Genomic DNA, 13470 nt, shown 5'->3' on the forward strand with positions numbered 1-13470 from the left:
TGAAGGCATCAGAAGGTTTTTTTGGAAGGAAAATTTAGTACTAAAATTTTTATGAATGCATCAAGAAGTTTTTTTTTGGAAACGAAAACTTAGTACCAAAATTTTTATGAAGGCATCAGAAGGTTTTTTTTGAAGGAAAATTTAGTACCAAAATTTTTATGAAGGCATCAGAAAGTTTTTTTGGAAGGGAAATTTAGTACCAACATTTTTATGAAGGCATCAGAAGGTATTTGGAAGGGGAATTTAGTACCAAAATTTTTATGAATGCATCAGGTTTTTTTTTTCAAAGGAAAATTTAGTACAAAAATTTTTTTGAAGGCATCTGAAGGGTTTTTTTTAGAAGAAAATTTAGTACCAAAATTTTTATGAAGGCATCAGAAGGTTTTCTTGGAAGTGAAGTAATGGGTATTTTTAGAAAGACATTTCCATTTTTTCCATGAGAAGATCCCGCCACTCTGTCAGTTAAATATGTGATACAAATCATGCCAACGAAGGGAAGTGGTAACTAGTAATGTCCCATCAAGACAATAATCTTTGTAACTGTCCCTCTCTCTTTCTCTCTCTTCTTTTTTCTTCAGACGTTTTCTGTTTAGAGTTTGTTAAAAAACACTTTTTTTTCTTTTCCTAGAAAGATAATGTTTATGTAAGTTTTAAACTAGTACTAGTTCGCTTCTAAGTGTTCGCTCCATTTCATTCTTCTTCTTCTTTTCTTTTTTCAATTCCATATGGCTAGATCGACACTTAGAGATCGATTCTTCTATTTTTCTTGAATAGAAAGTAAATTCCGTCCTGTATGTAAATTCTCCTCTTTCAGCTTTTCGTCTCCTTGTTTGTATTCATGGCCTTTGGCTCCTCCTGAGTTATGACGTCAGTCTAGTTTTCAGATGTTTTGGGAATCATTGCGGTTTTTTTTTGTGGTGTGCAACTCGCATGACAAGAAGATTCAAGTCAAAAATTTTTTTGGTCTTTTTGGCTAAATTATGCAAATTCCTGGCCTGCATAATTAGGCTTTTTTCAGTATATATGTAGACACTCATGATTTTATTTTATATATATTAGCCAGAATCTAGGTCGATTTTTGACGTTCCATCATAATTGCAGAGGTACCAGTCCGGCAAACCCCAACAGCATTGGCAGCGGTGGAACCTACATTGGGGCTACAACAGAGGTTTGATTCAGATTATAATTTGGGAATAAGAAGGTGTAAATCCCCAGGAAGAAAGATAAGTCCCAGAAAATCATTAAAACCTGAGGTGCCATCTAGACAATCTGAAAGAATTTCCATGAAGCTATCCAACGTAAGTTATATTAACAATTTTTGTGTTACGGCCTTCTAGTTTATTCTAATGTTTGGCCACCAGTGGCAGATCCAATTGCTTGGCAAAAGGTAGTAGGGATGGGGTCTAGTTTTTGGTTCAGTCCCTTTTTCTGTATTTTTATTCACATTTATGTGAGTCCGTCGCGCCCTAAATATTGACAGATCTAGCCTATGAATCTGTCGCGAAAATGAACTTAAGACATTTCTTCTCTTCGGTCGTGCATTTTCGCCCCCCCCAACATTTTGAAAAATAATTATTTTTATATCTTCATAAAAGAATTAAAAAGATTCCCTCCTCCCTCCCCCTCCATGTTTTTGAGAGCTGGTGCCCCTGATATCCGCTTTTATTATTTGACTTGGAATCCGAATATTATGCTTTTTGGATCAAAACGTAAAACGTGTTGAAATAAATATAGAGGATGTAGCTTTTGTTCTTTTAAAACTTTTTGAAGAAATTAAGCTAATTATTAAGCTTTTAAAAAAGCAAAAACCCCTCTCGTTCATTTTCCTAATGAAGAAAGACCCTAAAATTTTAATTTCTTCCGTGAAAGTCCAAGGAACTGTCCAGCTCTTACAAAGATTTCTTAGTATTTACAAAAGGCACTAGATATAGAAACTTCCTTTCAAATGAGTCCTTAAGCAGCTCTCTATGTTTTTCTAGTGCCCCACTAGCAGCGAGGAAAAAAATGAAGAAAATACAAAGTGATTTTCCTTGTTGTTCAAGGTGGGGGGGGGGGGTTGTAAACTTTCTGTATGAGGCTTTTGGCAACGGCGATTCTAATGGTATAAATTTCATTTCAGTCCAAGCTAATAGCCCCTAAAACCCCTCTCCCATTTCCCTATTTTACCTCAGTCGCTTTTATAGAGCCTCAATCTTTTCAATTGAGACGGTATGACCTGAAATCTTAGCCTTTTGGGCCAAAACCTTGTCTGTTGGGCCAACCCTTGTTTACCCTTGTCTGTTGGGCCACAATGGGAGAGGGGTGGGCATGTAACATCTTTTTTCTCGAAAAGTCAAAAGAAGAAAATTCCATTTTCATGGGAAAATTCGGGACTGTATGGATTCTTTAGAATCCGTAGATATTCATGTAGTCTTTTAACGCAACAATTAATTGTTCCAGTCTATTGTCGAAAAAAAAAGCTATGGCTCAATTTACTTCAACATTGTCTCCTGACAAACGATAATAAGAGGAGTGAAACTCAAGAGGAAAAATGGGAAATGATATCCTTGATTGGAATGTTGGCTACTTGTATATGCTCCCTCTAATTATAGCTTTGATTTAAGCCAAAAAAGAATAATAACAATAGTAATTTATTTCTTCTCTGCTATTGATTCAGATATTTTTTACTTCCTCCTCCCCCCCCCCAAAAAAAAATAAAAATACAACTACATTGTATAAAAACCTCAAGAGCCATGTAAACGCCTAAAACCCTGTGAGTGGCTGTATATTTTAACCACCTTTTACCATAAACATTATTCAATAAATAATGGCCCATTTATTATATTTTTTAACGCCATTATTTAATCTGTTAACACATTATGTAACAATAACACATTATTTAATATGAAAAACGAAAATAATGAAAAAAAAAAAAAAAAACAGGTACAAAAGTCCAGATATTTCGGTCACATATACAGCGACCGTCTTCAGTAGAAATACTAAAATAATAAAATTGAAACTAGGATATTTATACACAACAAAACAAATAACTTTTCGGGTCATTCACGAAATAATGAACTTCCGGATTATTCACTAGATTATTTTCAGAGAGAGTTCATTGACAAAGTTCAATCAGAGTTCTTGATGTAAATTTTCTTCTTTAATCTTGCCCAAATGTAAAACAAATTTCCCATGAAATTTGTGAAATTTGGGCAAGATTAAAGAAAAAAATTTACATTTGGGCAAGATTAAAGAAGAAAATTTACATCAAGAACTTTGATTGAACTTTGTCAATGAACTTTCTCTGAAAATAATCCAGTGAATGATCCGCAAGTTAGTTACTTCACTGATGAATTGGAAAGCTATTTAATTTTTTTTATATAAATATTCTGGTTTACACTTTATCATCTTAGTATTTCTACTTAAGACGGTTACTGTGTATGTGATCAAAATATCTGGACGTTTGTAACTATTTTTGCACTGTCTAAATAAATGGATTTATCCCCATTTGAAAGTTTATTTTTTCGTCTTAGAACGGCAGTGTGGTCTAAGAAAACCACACCTAATTTAAAGGTGTTATATCGAAAATTTTTCACAAACAAAAAAAGGTTTGTCATTAAAAACAAAAAAAAAAGTTTCTTGTCAAAACCTACCAACCTCCCGCCTCCTTGAAATCCCTCCCAAAAAGCTACAGATTTCAACCACCTTTTCAATAAAAATCTCTTTGACTTTGTTTTAAACAATATTAAATTACCCGACGCTCTAACACTGTCTGAGAGACCATTTCACACTGAAACAACATTGTTTCTGATAGCGAAATCCGACCTCGTTGAGTGTCCGATTTCATGAACCAGATGACCAACGCTTCTAGTGGCATATTCATGGCAAAGAGAATTCCGGGGAAGCATATTCCAGAAGTATTTAAACACTGAAATGCACATTCATTCAAACACTGAAAAACACTGAAACAATTTATTTAAACACTGAAATGCAAAAACTGATAGCTGGTAGTTACGCTGTTGTCCAACATTCAGAACGCCAAATTTTTCTTGAAACCGTGTTTCTACCCTCCATTTTTTTCTAAATTTACGTTCTGTACCATTTCTTCTCTTTTTTTTCAAATTTTTGGTCTTTGAGTTGGCCTGTACCCCTTCTCCTTCAGTTAATTTATGTCTCCAGTTCCACGCTAGGTACTTGATTTCTAGCTCAGCTGTTCACAAAAACCTTCTATCAAACAGTTCGTGGTAACGAACTGTAAGTAAGGAGCGACCCGGCTCAATGGTAACCGAAACTCTAGAAAACGGGTTTTTGATACCAATAGATACATCAAAAGAATCAGATTTCAATGCTGATTTCAAAAATATAACTTTCATCAAGTTTAGTGCTACCCATCAACAGTTATGCGCCTGAGAAAATTTGGCTGATTTTCAAAAAAAGGGGGAAAAACCCCCTAAAACTTATAGAACCTTAATGAAAATCACACCATCATATTCAGCGTATCAGAGAACCCTACTGTAGAGGTTTCAAGCTCCTATCTACAAAAATGTGGAATTTTCCATTTTTTGCCAGAATAAACATCATGGATGCGTTTTTATTTTTTGGTTTTTGTGTTTGTTTTTTTTCCCCGGGGGGATGGTATAGACCCAGTGGTCCGATAAAATAGTGGGAGGGGTCATTGGAACGGAAATTAAAAGTTATAGTGCCCATTTTAAGTGACCAAAAAAAATGGAGGGCAACAAGGCCCCCTCCCACGCTCATTTTTTTCCCAAAGTCACCCGATCAAAATTTTGAGATAGCCATTTTGTTCAGCATGGTCGAAAATATGATAAAAATGTCTTTTAGGATGACTTGATCCCCCAAAGTCCCCAGGGGGAGGGCTGAAAGTTATGAACTTTACTCAATGTTAACATATAGTATTGGTTATTGGGAAGTATACAGACTTTTTCCGAGGAGATTTTTTCGGGGCGGGGGGGGCCGGCGCGGGTCGGGGGCAAGAGGGAAGGCGCGTTCCATGACGGAAGTTTTCATGGGGGAAGGGAAAGTGCCATGAAGGGGGCGCCGGACTTGCCAGCATTATTTATTGGTTATTGGGAAGTATATAACCATTTTCAGGAAGGATTTCTTCTGGAGGGGGCCCCCCGCGAGGCGGGGATGACGCGGGAAAATAGTGTTATGGAGGATGTTTCTTTGGGGGAAGGAACATTTATATGAAGGGGGCGCCGGATTTCCAAGCATTATTTAAGAAACGATCAGAAGTTAAATAAAAAAAAACGAGTTTTTTCAACTGAAATGTAAGAAGGAATATTAGAACTTAAAACGAACAGAAATTATAACGTATGTGAGGGGGTTCCCCCCCAAGTCAATACCACGCTCTTTACGCTACAGTTTTTTTTTTAGCGCTTTCAAAAGAGCTATATATTCTAATTAAACGGCCTTTGTGATTCTGGGTTTTGTGAATCAAAATTTGTTTTAACTTTTAACGTAAAGAGCGTGGTATTGACTAAGGGGAGAACCCCTTCATATAAGTAATAACATATACGTAATAAAAAAAAAACAATAAAAAAACAAGCGATACGGCTCAATAGTAATCGAAACTTTTAAAAACGAAATTTTGATGTCAATAAATGTATCAAAAGAATGTGTTTATAATGCTGATCCTAAATATATAAATTTTATTAAGTTTAGTATTACTCATCAAAGGCTACGAGCCTGAGAAAATTTACTTGATTTTTTAAAGAGGGGGAAACATCCCCTACAAGTGAAAGAATTTTAATGAAAATCACACCGTCAGATTCAGCGTATCAGAAAACCCTATTACATAGGTTTCAAGCTCATATCTGCAAAAATCTGCAACTTTGTATTTTTTGCCAGAAGAAAAATATACGAATATAGAAGTTAGTTACGTAAGTTAATTTGTAAAGACATCCATTTAGCAAAAGAAAAATAAAATTTTTATGCAAATAAAAGCTGCATTAACTAAAAAACGATCAGAAATTAAAAAAAAAAACAAGTTTTTTAAACTGAAAGTAAGGAGCGACATTAAAACTTAAAACGCACAGAAAGTAGTCCGTATATGAAAGGGGCTGTCCCCTCCTCAACGCCTCGCTCTTTACGCTAAAGTTTTTTATTGTTTTAAAAAATAAAGTTGTGAGAAAGTCAAACTTTTTATTGTTTTAAAAAATAAAGTTGTGAAAAAGAGTCAAACTATAGTGTAAAGAGTGGGGCGTTGAGGAGGGGACAGCCCCTTTCATATACGGAATAATTTCTGTTCGTTTTAAGTTTTAATGTCGCTCCTTAATTTCAGTTTAAAAACGTGTTTTTTTTATTTAATCATATAAAAAGTAGAAAAGTGTCCATAGATCAAGAGTGCAGTATTGTCGACACACTACGAGCAGTAGGCGAGTGGCACCAAGATAGATATATTCCAATGCCGAATAAGATCCTTCCTCTAGCTAGGCTACTAACATTGCCTTATATGCTTGCAATGCCATAAAATGATACATATTTTTTTATGTTTAAGCTTTACATTTTTTTTAGACAGTCTGATTTTTTTTCCCATTGGGGTGGCTTCTTTAACTAGAAGCAAAATTGGAAAAAAGGATAATAGAACAATAAATAAAACAGTAAAATTAAATATAGACTATTCAAACACATGTGAAGAATTTTTTAGGGGGGGGGGGCAATCATAAAACAAATTCTGGGAAGAGGCAATAATAAAAAAAAATCCAATTACAATTTGGGTTTTAGGGGGGAATCCCCCTATCCCCATTGCTTACCTCCTTGAAGTTGGTCCTTGCTCTTGCTGGATTTATGCGAAGATTTCTTTCTATGCGAAGATTTCGAAAATTTAAATCTTTTTTGCGTATTAATAGATCAAAACTTCGAAAACCAACTACAAATATTTCAAGATCCCTGTCAAATGCGCATGAGCCTCAAATTCTAAAGTTGCCCCTCAAGATCGGCCTACAAATTCGTCTTCTAGTAATTTCTTTTGCTGGTGGCTTTTACCTAGAGTTGTTGAATATAATCCACCATAATGGGCCATAGCATTTTTGCCACTCATCGAGATTGCCCCCAAGATCTTCGGATGCCAGTCTTGATAAATTCAAAAAGGGCAATGGGAAAAACATAACAACGTGTGGTATAATAGGGAGGGGTACAAGGCAGTATTTAGGGAATGACATTGCTTAGACCCTCGTTTAATAGCATCGATCCCCTTTCTTTTCTCCTAAAACAAGTGAGAGATTGTGATCAAAAATGTAATTATTAACCAAAAAATGACCTTCTGCAGTTGGACCCCAACCAAAAAAAAAAGAGGAAAAAGAAATACTCCAAAGATATGTGGTTAACGAAAGGATTAATTTAGCTGTTTTTTACTTCTATTTTTAGGAAGCGCAACAACTTATAGAAGAAATAGAAGCCAGATTTAAAACAACTTCTACTCCATCAACAATGCCAAATCCTTTTGATATGGCTAGGCCATCTAGTGTAGAAGCCCTTGATTTTTCAGATGTTGACGAAGTATCTGTTAGAGGTGTGGATGAAATCAGAGAGGTTGAAAGTGTACCTGCGGCTCGAGTGAAGATCTCCAAGTTTCGGTCTGGTTTGGCATACCTTGGAACTTTGGCTAAAAGTTTTATTTGGCCAATTTTTATATTTTTGACAAGCATTGCGTGTGAACAAGTATGACTTGTGTTTATCTTTCTAGTAGCCGTAATTTGAAAAACAGCTTGTGGTATATTCTTAAGTTGTTTTTTTTTTCGGGGGTGGGAGTGGGAAAGGGTCGTGATTATGGACGATTTTATATTGTTGACAATCATGTGTATGAGAAATTATTATTTTGCTTTATTATTTTAGTTGCTGAACGGGTGGAAATGTCTAGTGCTAAAATATGTAGATCGGAGGGGGGATTTATTTTATAGTCCCGGTGAACAGTTCCATGTTGTCGATTAGGCTAGTAAAAATCATTTCCGTATATCCTGCCAACAAATAATGTTTCTTTTCACACTACGCTGTAAATCCTTTCACACTAGCATAACTTAAGATCTTATTTTATGTTATATTATCCACAACGGTACCTAAATGAAGACATGTGTAAAAGGAAAGAAAAAAACTCCGTAAAACTATGTTCAGGGTAACAACTCGAGCAAGCATCTTCTTATGATTTTCTTTAATTATGAAGCTCTAAAATAGCCATAAAAGTGATTGGCAGTGCTAAGCAGGCTCGAGCTCAGCTTAGAATTTTAAGTTTCGTAATATATGTATATATATATATATATATATATATATATATATATATATATATATATATATATATATATATATATATATATATATATATTACATAGTATAATAATATACTATCTATTACATAGGAACCAAATACAAAATGGAATTGAAAAATAGAGATATACAGAACAAAATTGAATTTTTGGATGAATAACTAAAAAATAAAATTTAAACAAAACTGATAAACTTTTCCTAGAAAGCCTTTCCCGCTTGATCAGAGTTTTAATCTCCATCTAAACGTTTTTAATCTTTGAATACGTTGCTTAGATCATTTTGATGATTTTAGACGGTGATTATTATGGTTTTTAAAGATTTTTACGTTAGCCTAAAAATGCGTAAGGGCTTGTTGAAGTGTGAAAAGTTATGCTTTAAGTAACATAACTTAATCACTTAGAATAGAAAATTAAGTACATAGTGTGAAAGCCCTTTAACACCTAAATATATGCCAGATGTAACTCCTAACATTTATACCTTAACATTGTTAATATGTTTAAAGATTAAGACGTTGTAATGTTTAAGTTTTATTTAAACAATTATATTTAAAAAACATTTTATAACATAATTTATAATTTTGTTGCATAATTTTATTAAACATAATTTTAATGTTTAAACATTGTTAAGATGTTTAAATGTTAAGATTTATATCTTAACATGTTCCTTCGGTATTCCTGTATTCAAAGGGTTGTCATTCATAGATCTGGTGAAAACTACAAATTCTGATTTATTAATATCCAGTTTGGTTTATTAACCCTTAATCAAGAATTTACAAGTTAGAGAGAATTAACCAAAGGTCGTACCAATAAAGTTGCTAATAAAGCTGGCTGTATAAAAAATATTCTTTACTCTTTTTTCTCTTTTTGTCTACAGCACCTGATGTCTAAATCTAATCTAAATATATATATATATATACCTATTTCTGGACCTAGATTATAGAAATTATACTTTGTACTAGGAAAGTTATTGGTGCCGTATCGAAATAGTTCGATATTTATCGATTTCGATATAAACGCAATCATTAGGCAGACCAAGGTCAGCGAATTGCTGGAAATCGATGATGACCTCAAGATTACGATTTCCTTGCTTATAAAAACTGTTTTGAGTGAAGAACCAAAGGTTATTCGTTTCAAAATGATTTTTAGGTACACGTCTTAGGTCACGTGATTTTCAGATTTTACGTCTCAGCTACTCTACGCAATTTCACATAAAACCACACTGTAATTGTACAAAGATTTTATGAAGTTATGTCAAAGTAGTGGATCATACCTGACTATAGGCTAAATTAAAAAAAAAACCTTAAAATGAAATAAATTAAAATAAAAATAAAATAAAAATAATTCCCACATTAAAATAAATCTTACATTGGGTCCGCTAGAAATTCACGCTCCGAGGATTTTTCTTTCGTCCTTGTCATCAGACTTGACTGTATTCGAGACTCAAACGGAAATTAGTGAAATGCTCTATGTTCATCAATATTTCTAACAACTTGGTCACTTTTTCCTAGTGGGCAAATTAGTATTCAAAATATCATCAACTGATTTAGTAAGAACAAGATCTAAAATAAACGGAGCCCTTTCATTCCTGGCGAAAGTTACCTTGTCTTTTTGTTTTCTTGTTGTTTTTTTGTTAGTCAAGGTTGTTCTGTGTTAGAAACTTTTCACAAAGATCGTATATCAGGAAGGGGCGTGTCCCACAATGCTAATACTTTACAATTTTCTATAATTTCTGATTTGTATATACAAAGAATTGCTTTTTGTTCTAATTTGCATAGGTGATTCCTATCTTTTGAACAGATTCAGTACTTGCTTTATCGTTAAACTAAAGTTAATAAAAACAAAACATTTGTCAATCAAGGATGAGCGCCTGATTTATGGTGACTTTAAATAGAAGAATCATAATAAAGATATATTAATTAATAAATAAAGATTTAATTAAATTAAATTAAGTTTAATTAATTAAATTAAGTTTAATTAATTAATTCAATTGAAGAATCTTAATACGTCAAAGAATCTTAATAAAATGAGCATAAAGTAATTTTTTTTTTTTTGTGACACTGAAGTTGTTTTTCATTCACGAATATTTGTTCAGTGTATTAGCTTAAAATGTATTAGCTCGGTGCCATATGGCACCGAGCCGTGTGGGCCATGGCTGTCCGTGGTCCTCCTCCACTTTACTTTATTCGGGGCTTCAATCTTTACCACCCTCCCTCTTGAAGCTCCGAATTCGTTAAAATATTTTATTATAACTTCTTCTTACTTCATCTGAGGACGTACTGCTATGCACTTGGTCCTTGCTGGATTAAAATCATTATTGATTATTATTATTATCTATTATATTATTGTTATATCTAATATATTATTATTATTATTCTATTATTTATTATTTTTTAGAACTCGTGTGCCTTGCTCCAAGTTCCTGCAATTTCAAGTGATCTTCACGATTACTTGGACTTCAAAACCATCAATTTTGTCCTTGGTTTTGTTACAACCGTATTTCTTTTGAAACTCCTGCCCCAAGGCTTTGGTCGCTTCAAAGGATACCTTAGTGGTAAGTCATCTCCAATAATTTGGTTATTATTTTTCAAGAGAAAAATGGAACACTCAACTATCTTATCCAAACTGTGATTTGTTTTGCTTCTTATAAAATCTTTCTTGTGAAGACAGGGGGGTGTGGTAATCCTTTGTGTGTGGACCATATTTTTTAATTATTTGCGCTAGTCTTGGTGCTAAGATCAAGGAGACGAATGTTGGAGCTACACCAACTTAATTTAAAATGTGTAACCAAACAAAAATAAGTGTAAAATAAATTCTGAAAAAAGGGAGAAAAAACTGGTTATTACTGTGTACTGAAGGGAGATTTATATGGAGAGCGAAAAATGTACTCTGTTTATTTTTATTTTGTTTTTCGGGGGGCGGGGGACAACAGATTCAGCCGCAAACAAGTCTTATGATGCCCTGCACATGATGGCTTTTTGTGACGGGAACAATAAGTTCCTGGCAATATTCAGGAGAAATATGTCGAAAATCCTTTTTCGTGACGCGATATTAAGTACTTTTTCACAGCGACGGACTCAAATTCAGTAATAATCTCAACGTGGTGGTTAAAGATAAGCCTGATTATGGCCTGGACTGGGTGGTCAAAATTTGTGACAGGAAACACTTTGTTCTGACAACTGATTCAAATTCAAAGAAGCCTCGTAATGGCCTCAACACGGGCGGTCGAAATTATGCTTTATGGTGGCATGCACAGGATCAGATTCCTAGTAACAGATTTGAGTTCAAATAATCCTTATGATGTGCTCTTGATGGTGCTCGCCTAAGCTTGCCCTGTGGCCTGCACAGGATCACATTCCTAGTAATAGATTCGAATTCAAATAATCCTGATGATATGCTCATCATGGTGCTCACCTAAGCTCGCCCTGTGGCCTGCACAGGATCACATTCCTAGTAATAGATTCGAATTCAAATAATCCTGATGATGTGCTCTTCATGGTGCTCGCCTAAGCTAGCCCTGTGGCCTGCACAAGATGACATTCCTAGTAATAGATTCGAATTCAAATAATCCTGATGATGTGCTCTTCATGGTACTCGCCTAAGCTTGCCCTGTGGCCTGCACAGGATCACATTCCTAGTAATAGATTCGAATTCAAATAATCCTGATGATGTGCTCTTGATGGTGCTCGCCTAAGCTTGCCCTGTGGCCTGCACAGGATCAGATTCCTAGTAATAGATTCGAATTCAAATAATCCTGATGATGTGCTCTTCATGGTGCTCGCCTAAGCTTGCCCTGTGGCCTGCACAGGGTGGTCGAAGTTATCGTATTTTACGGGAACTTTTTTTGCCTGATTATTGGTTTAAATTCAGGCGAGTCTTGTGATCCCCGGTACAACACCGGTTGAATGTATAGCTTGAGAATAGTCTCTGTCGTTAAAGGTGAGCTAAAATAACACTTTTGTTCAAAATTAAAGCCTCAGTGTCCTTGTAAATTATATAATTTTTGCTTGTCACTACAAGAAACTGCTTATTTAAATCTAAACTCATTTAACTTCAATAAACCTATTTAAATTTATTTCTGAGCTTAGTTTCGCTTTTCGTTTTGCTTATTGTTTATATTCGGGTCAGATATGTAAGAGTTTATTTTTCTATTCTCACAAAATTTGAGTTTTTGTACAAATTTTGACAATCCGATTGGATAATCGTGTTCCGTTATAAGATATTGGATTCGAGAATTCCAGTTAGACACCAATTATAGAACTGTCAACAAAACTCAAATTCTCACAATCGGATTTTCAATGAATATCAAAATTCACGAAATGGTAGCTAGTTTTACAATTCAATCCTTAATGAAAAATACTTTCTGCTTGGTGCGTATACTGTATTGCGATATTTTGATGAATATCTCTCAACGTCATTCATACTTATCATCCATACATACTGAATATTTCCCAATATTACTCATGCATATAAATTTGTATATAATTGATAAAAGCGGGTAAATTCAAACTGAGGAGAAACCTTCCCAACAATTAAAGTCGATTGAAATATCAGCCGAAGTATTTGGCTCCCTCCTCTTTCCTCGAGTGTCCTGAATTTTGTAATTATTCGGTGTTTTTTTTTCTGATCTTATTTGAAGAGCCCCCCTCCCTTCACAAAATAAAATTATGTGTGTTTGTTACCTATTGTTAAGATTAATCACTTAGATTTGTGTCCTCATCTTTTACCGTATCATTCATCCTTACATTTTTTACATCGCCCAACAAGAGCAAAATGTTAAAATGTTCTGACTTGCGCTTCTTGTCATGAGGGTATCAATGTAGTCAAAGATACATCAAAACCGAAATCCAACTTTAAAGCACATTCCCTGCTAATAAAGAGATATTGGGTTAGATTAGCCACGTTTAATAAAACAAAAAAATATAACATAAGAAAACCAGGGTAATTTTCAGTCGGTGGTGTAAAAAGACAGAAACAGAGATTTCGACAAGGACCTCAGCAGAGCCACCCACAGTGCGAAGAAAAACTACTAACATCTTTGCAGGCTAACAAGTTGAACACTAACGCACTAACGAACACTAAAGCAGGCAACCTTCAAGCATTTTTTTTTTTTTTTTTTTTTTTTTTTTTTTGGGGTATTGAGAATGGGTTGGTGGAGGTCCTTGCTGAAATACTGGTTATTGTTGTAGAAAATTATGAAAGAAAACTGGGG

At 34.3% G+C, this 13470-nt stretch overlaps 1 protein-coding gene across 1 annotated transcript in view; it reads left to right on the forward strand.

Moving 5' to 3' along the window:
- Positions 1-13470, forward strand: part of LOC148949145 (delta(14)-sterol reductase LBR-like) — a 48314-nt gene that overhangs the window by 18869 nt on the left and 15975 nt on the right. Inside the window, exons 4-6 of the mRNA XM_089092841.1 lie at positions 1102-1298; positions 7369-7662; positions 10656-10812. Coding sequence (XP_088948967.1) covers positions 1102-1298; positions 7369-7662; positions 10656-10812 — 648 coding nt within the window. The remainder of the gene's footprint in view (positions 1-1101; positions 1299-7368; positions 7663-10655; positions 10813-13470) is intronic.

The sequence above is a fragment of the Artemia sp. Qi Xiang Cuo genome, chromosome 8 (assembly GCF_049724085.1).
Source record: "Artemia sp. Qi Xiang Cuo chromosome 8, ASM4972408v1, whole genome shotgun sequence".
Lineage (NCBI taxonomy): Eukaryota > Metazoa > Arthropoda > Branchiopoda > Anostraca > Artemiidae > Artemia > Artemia sp. Qi Xiang Cuo.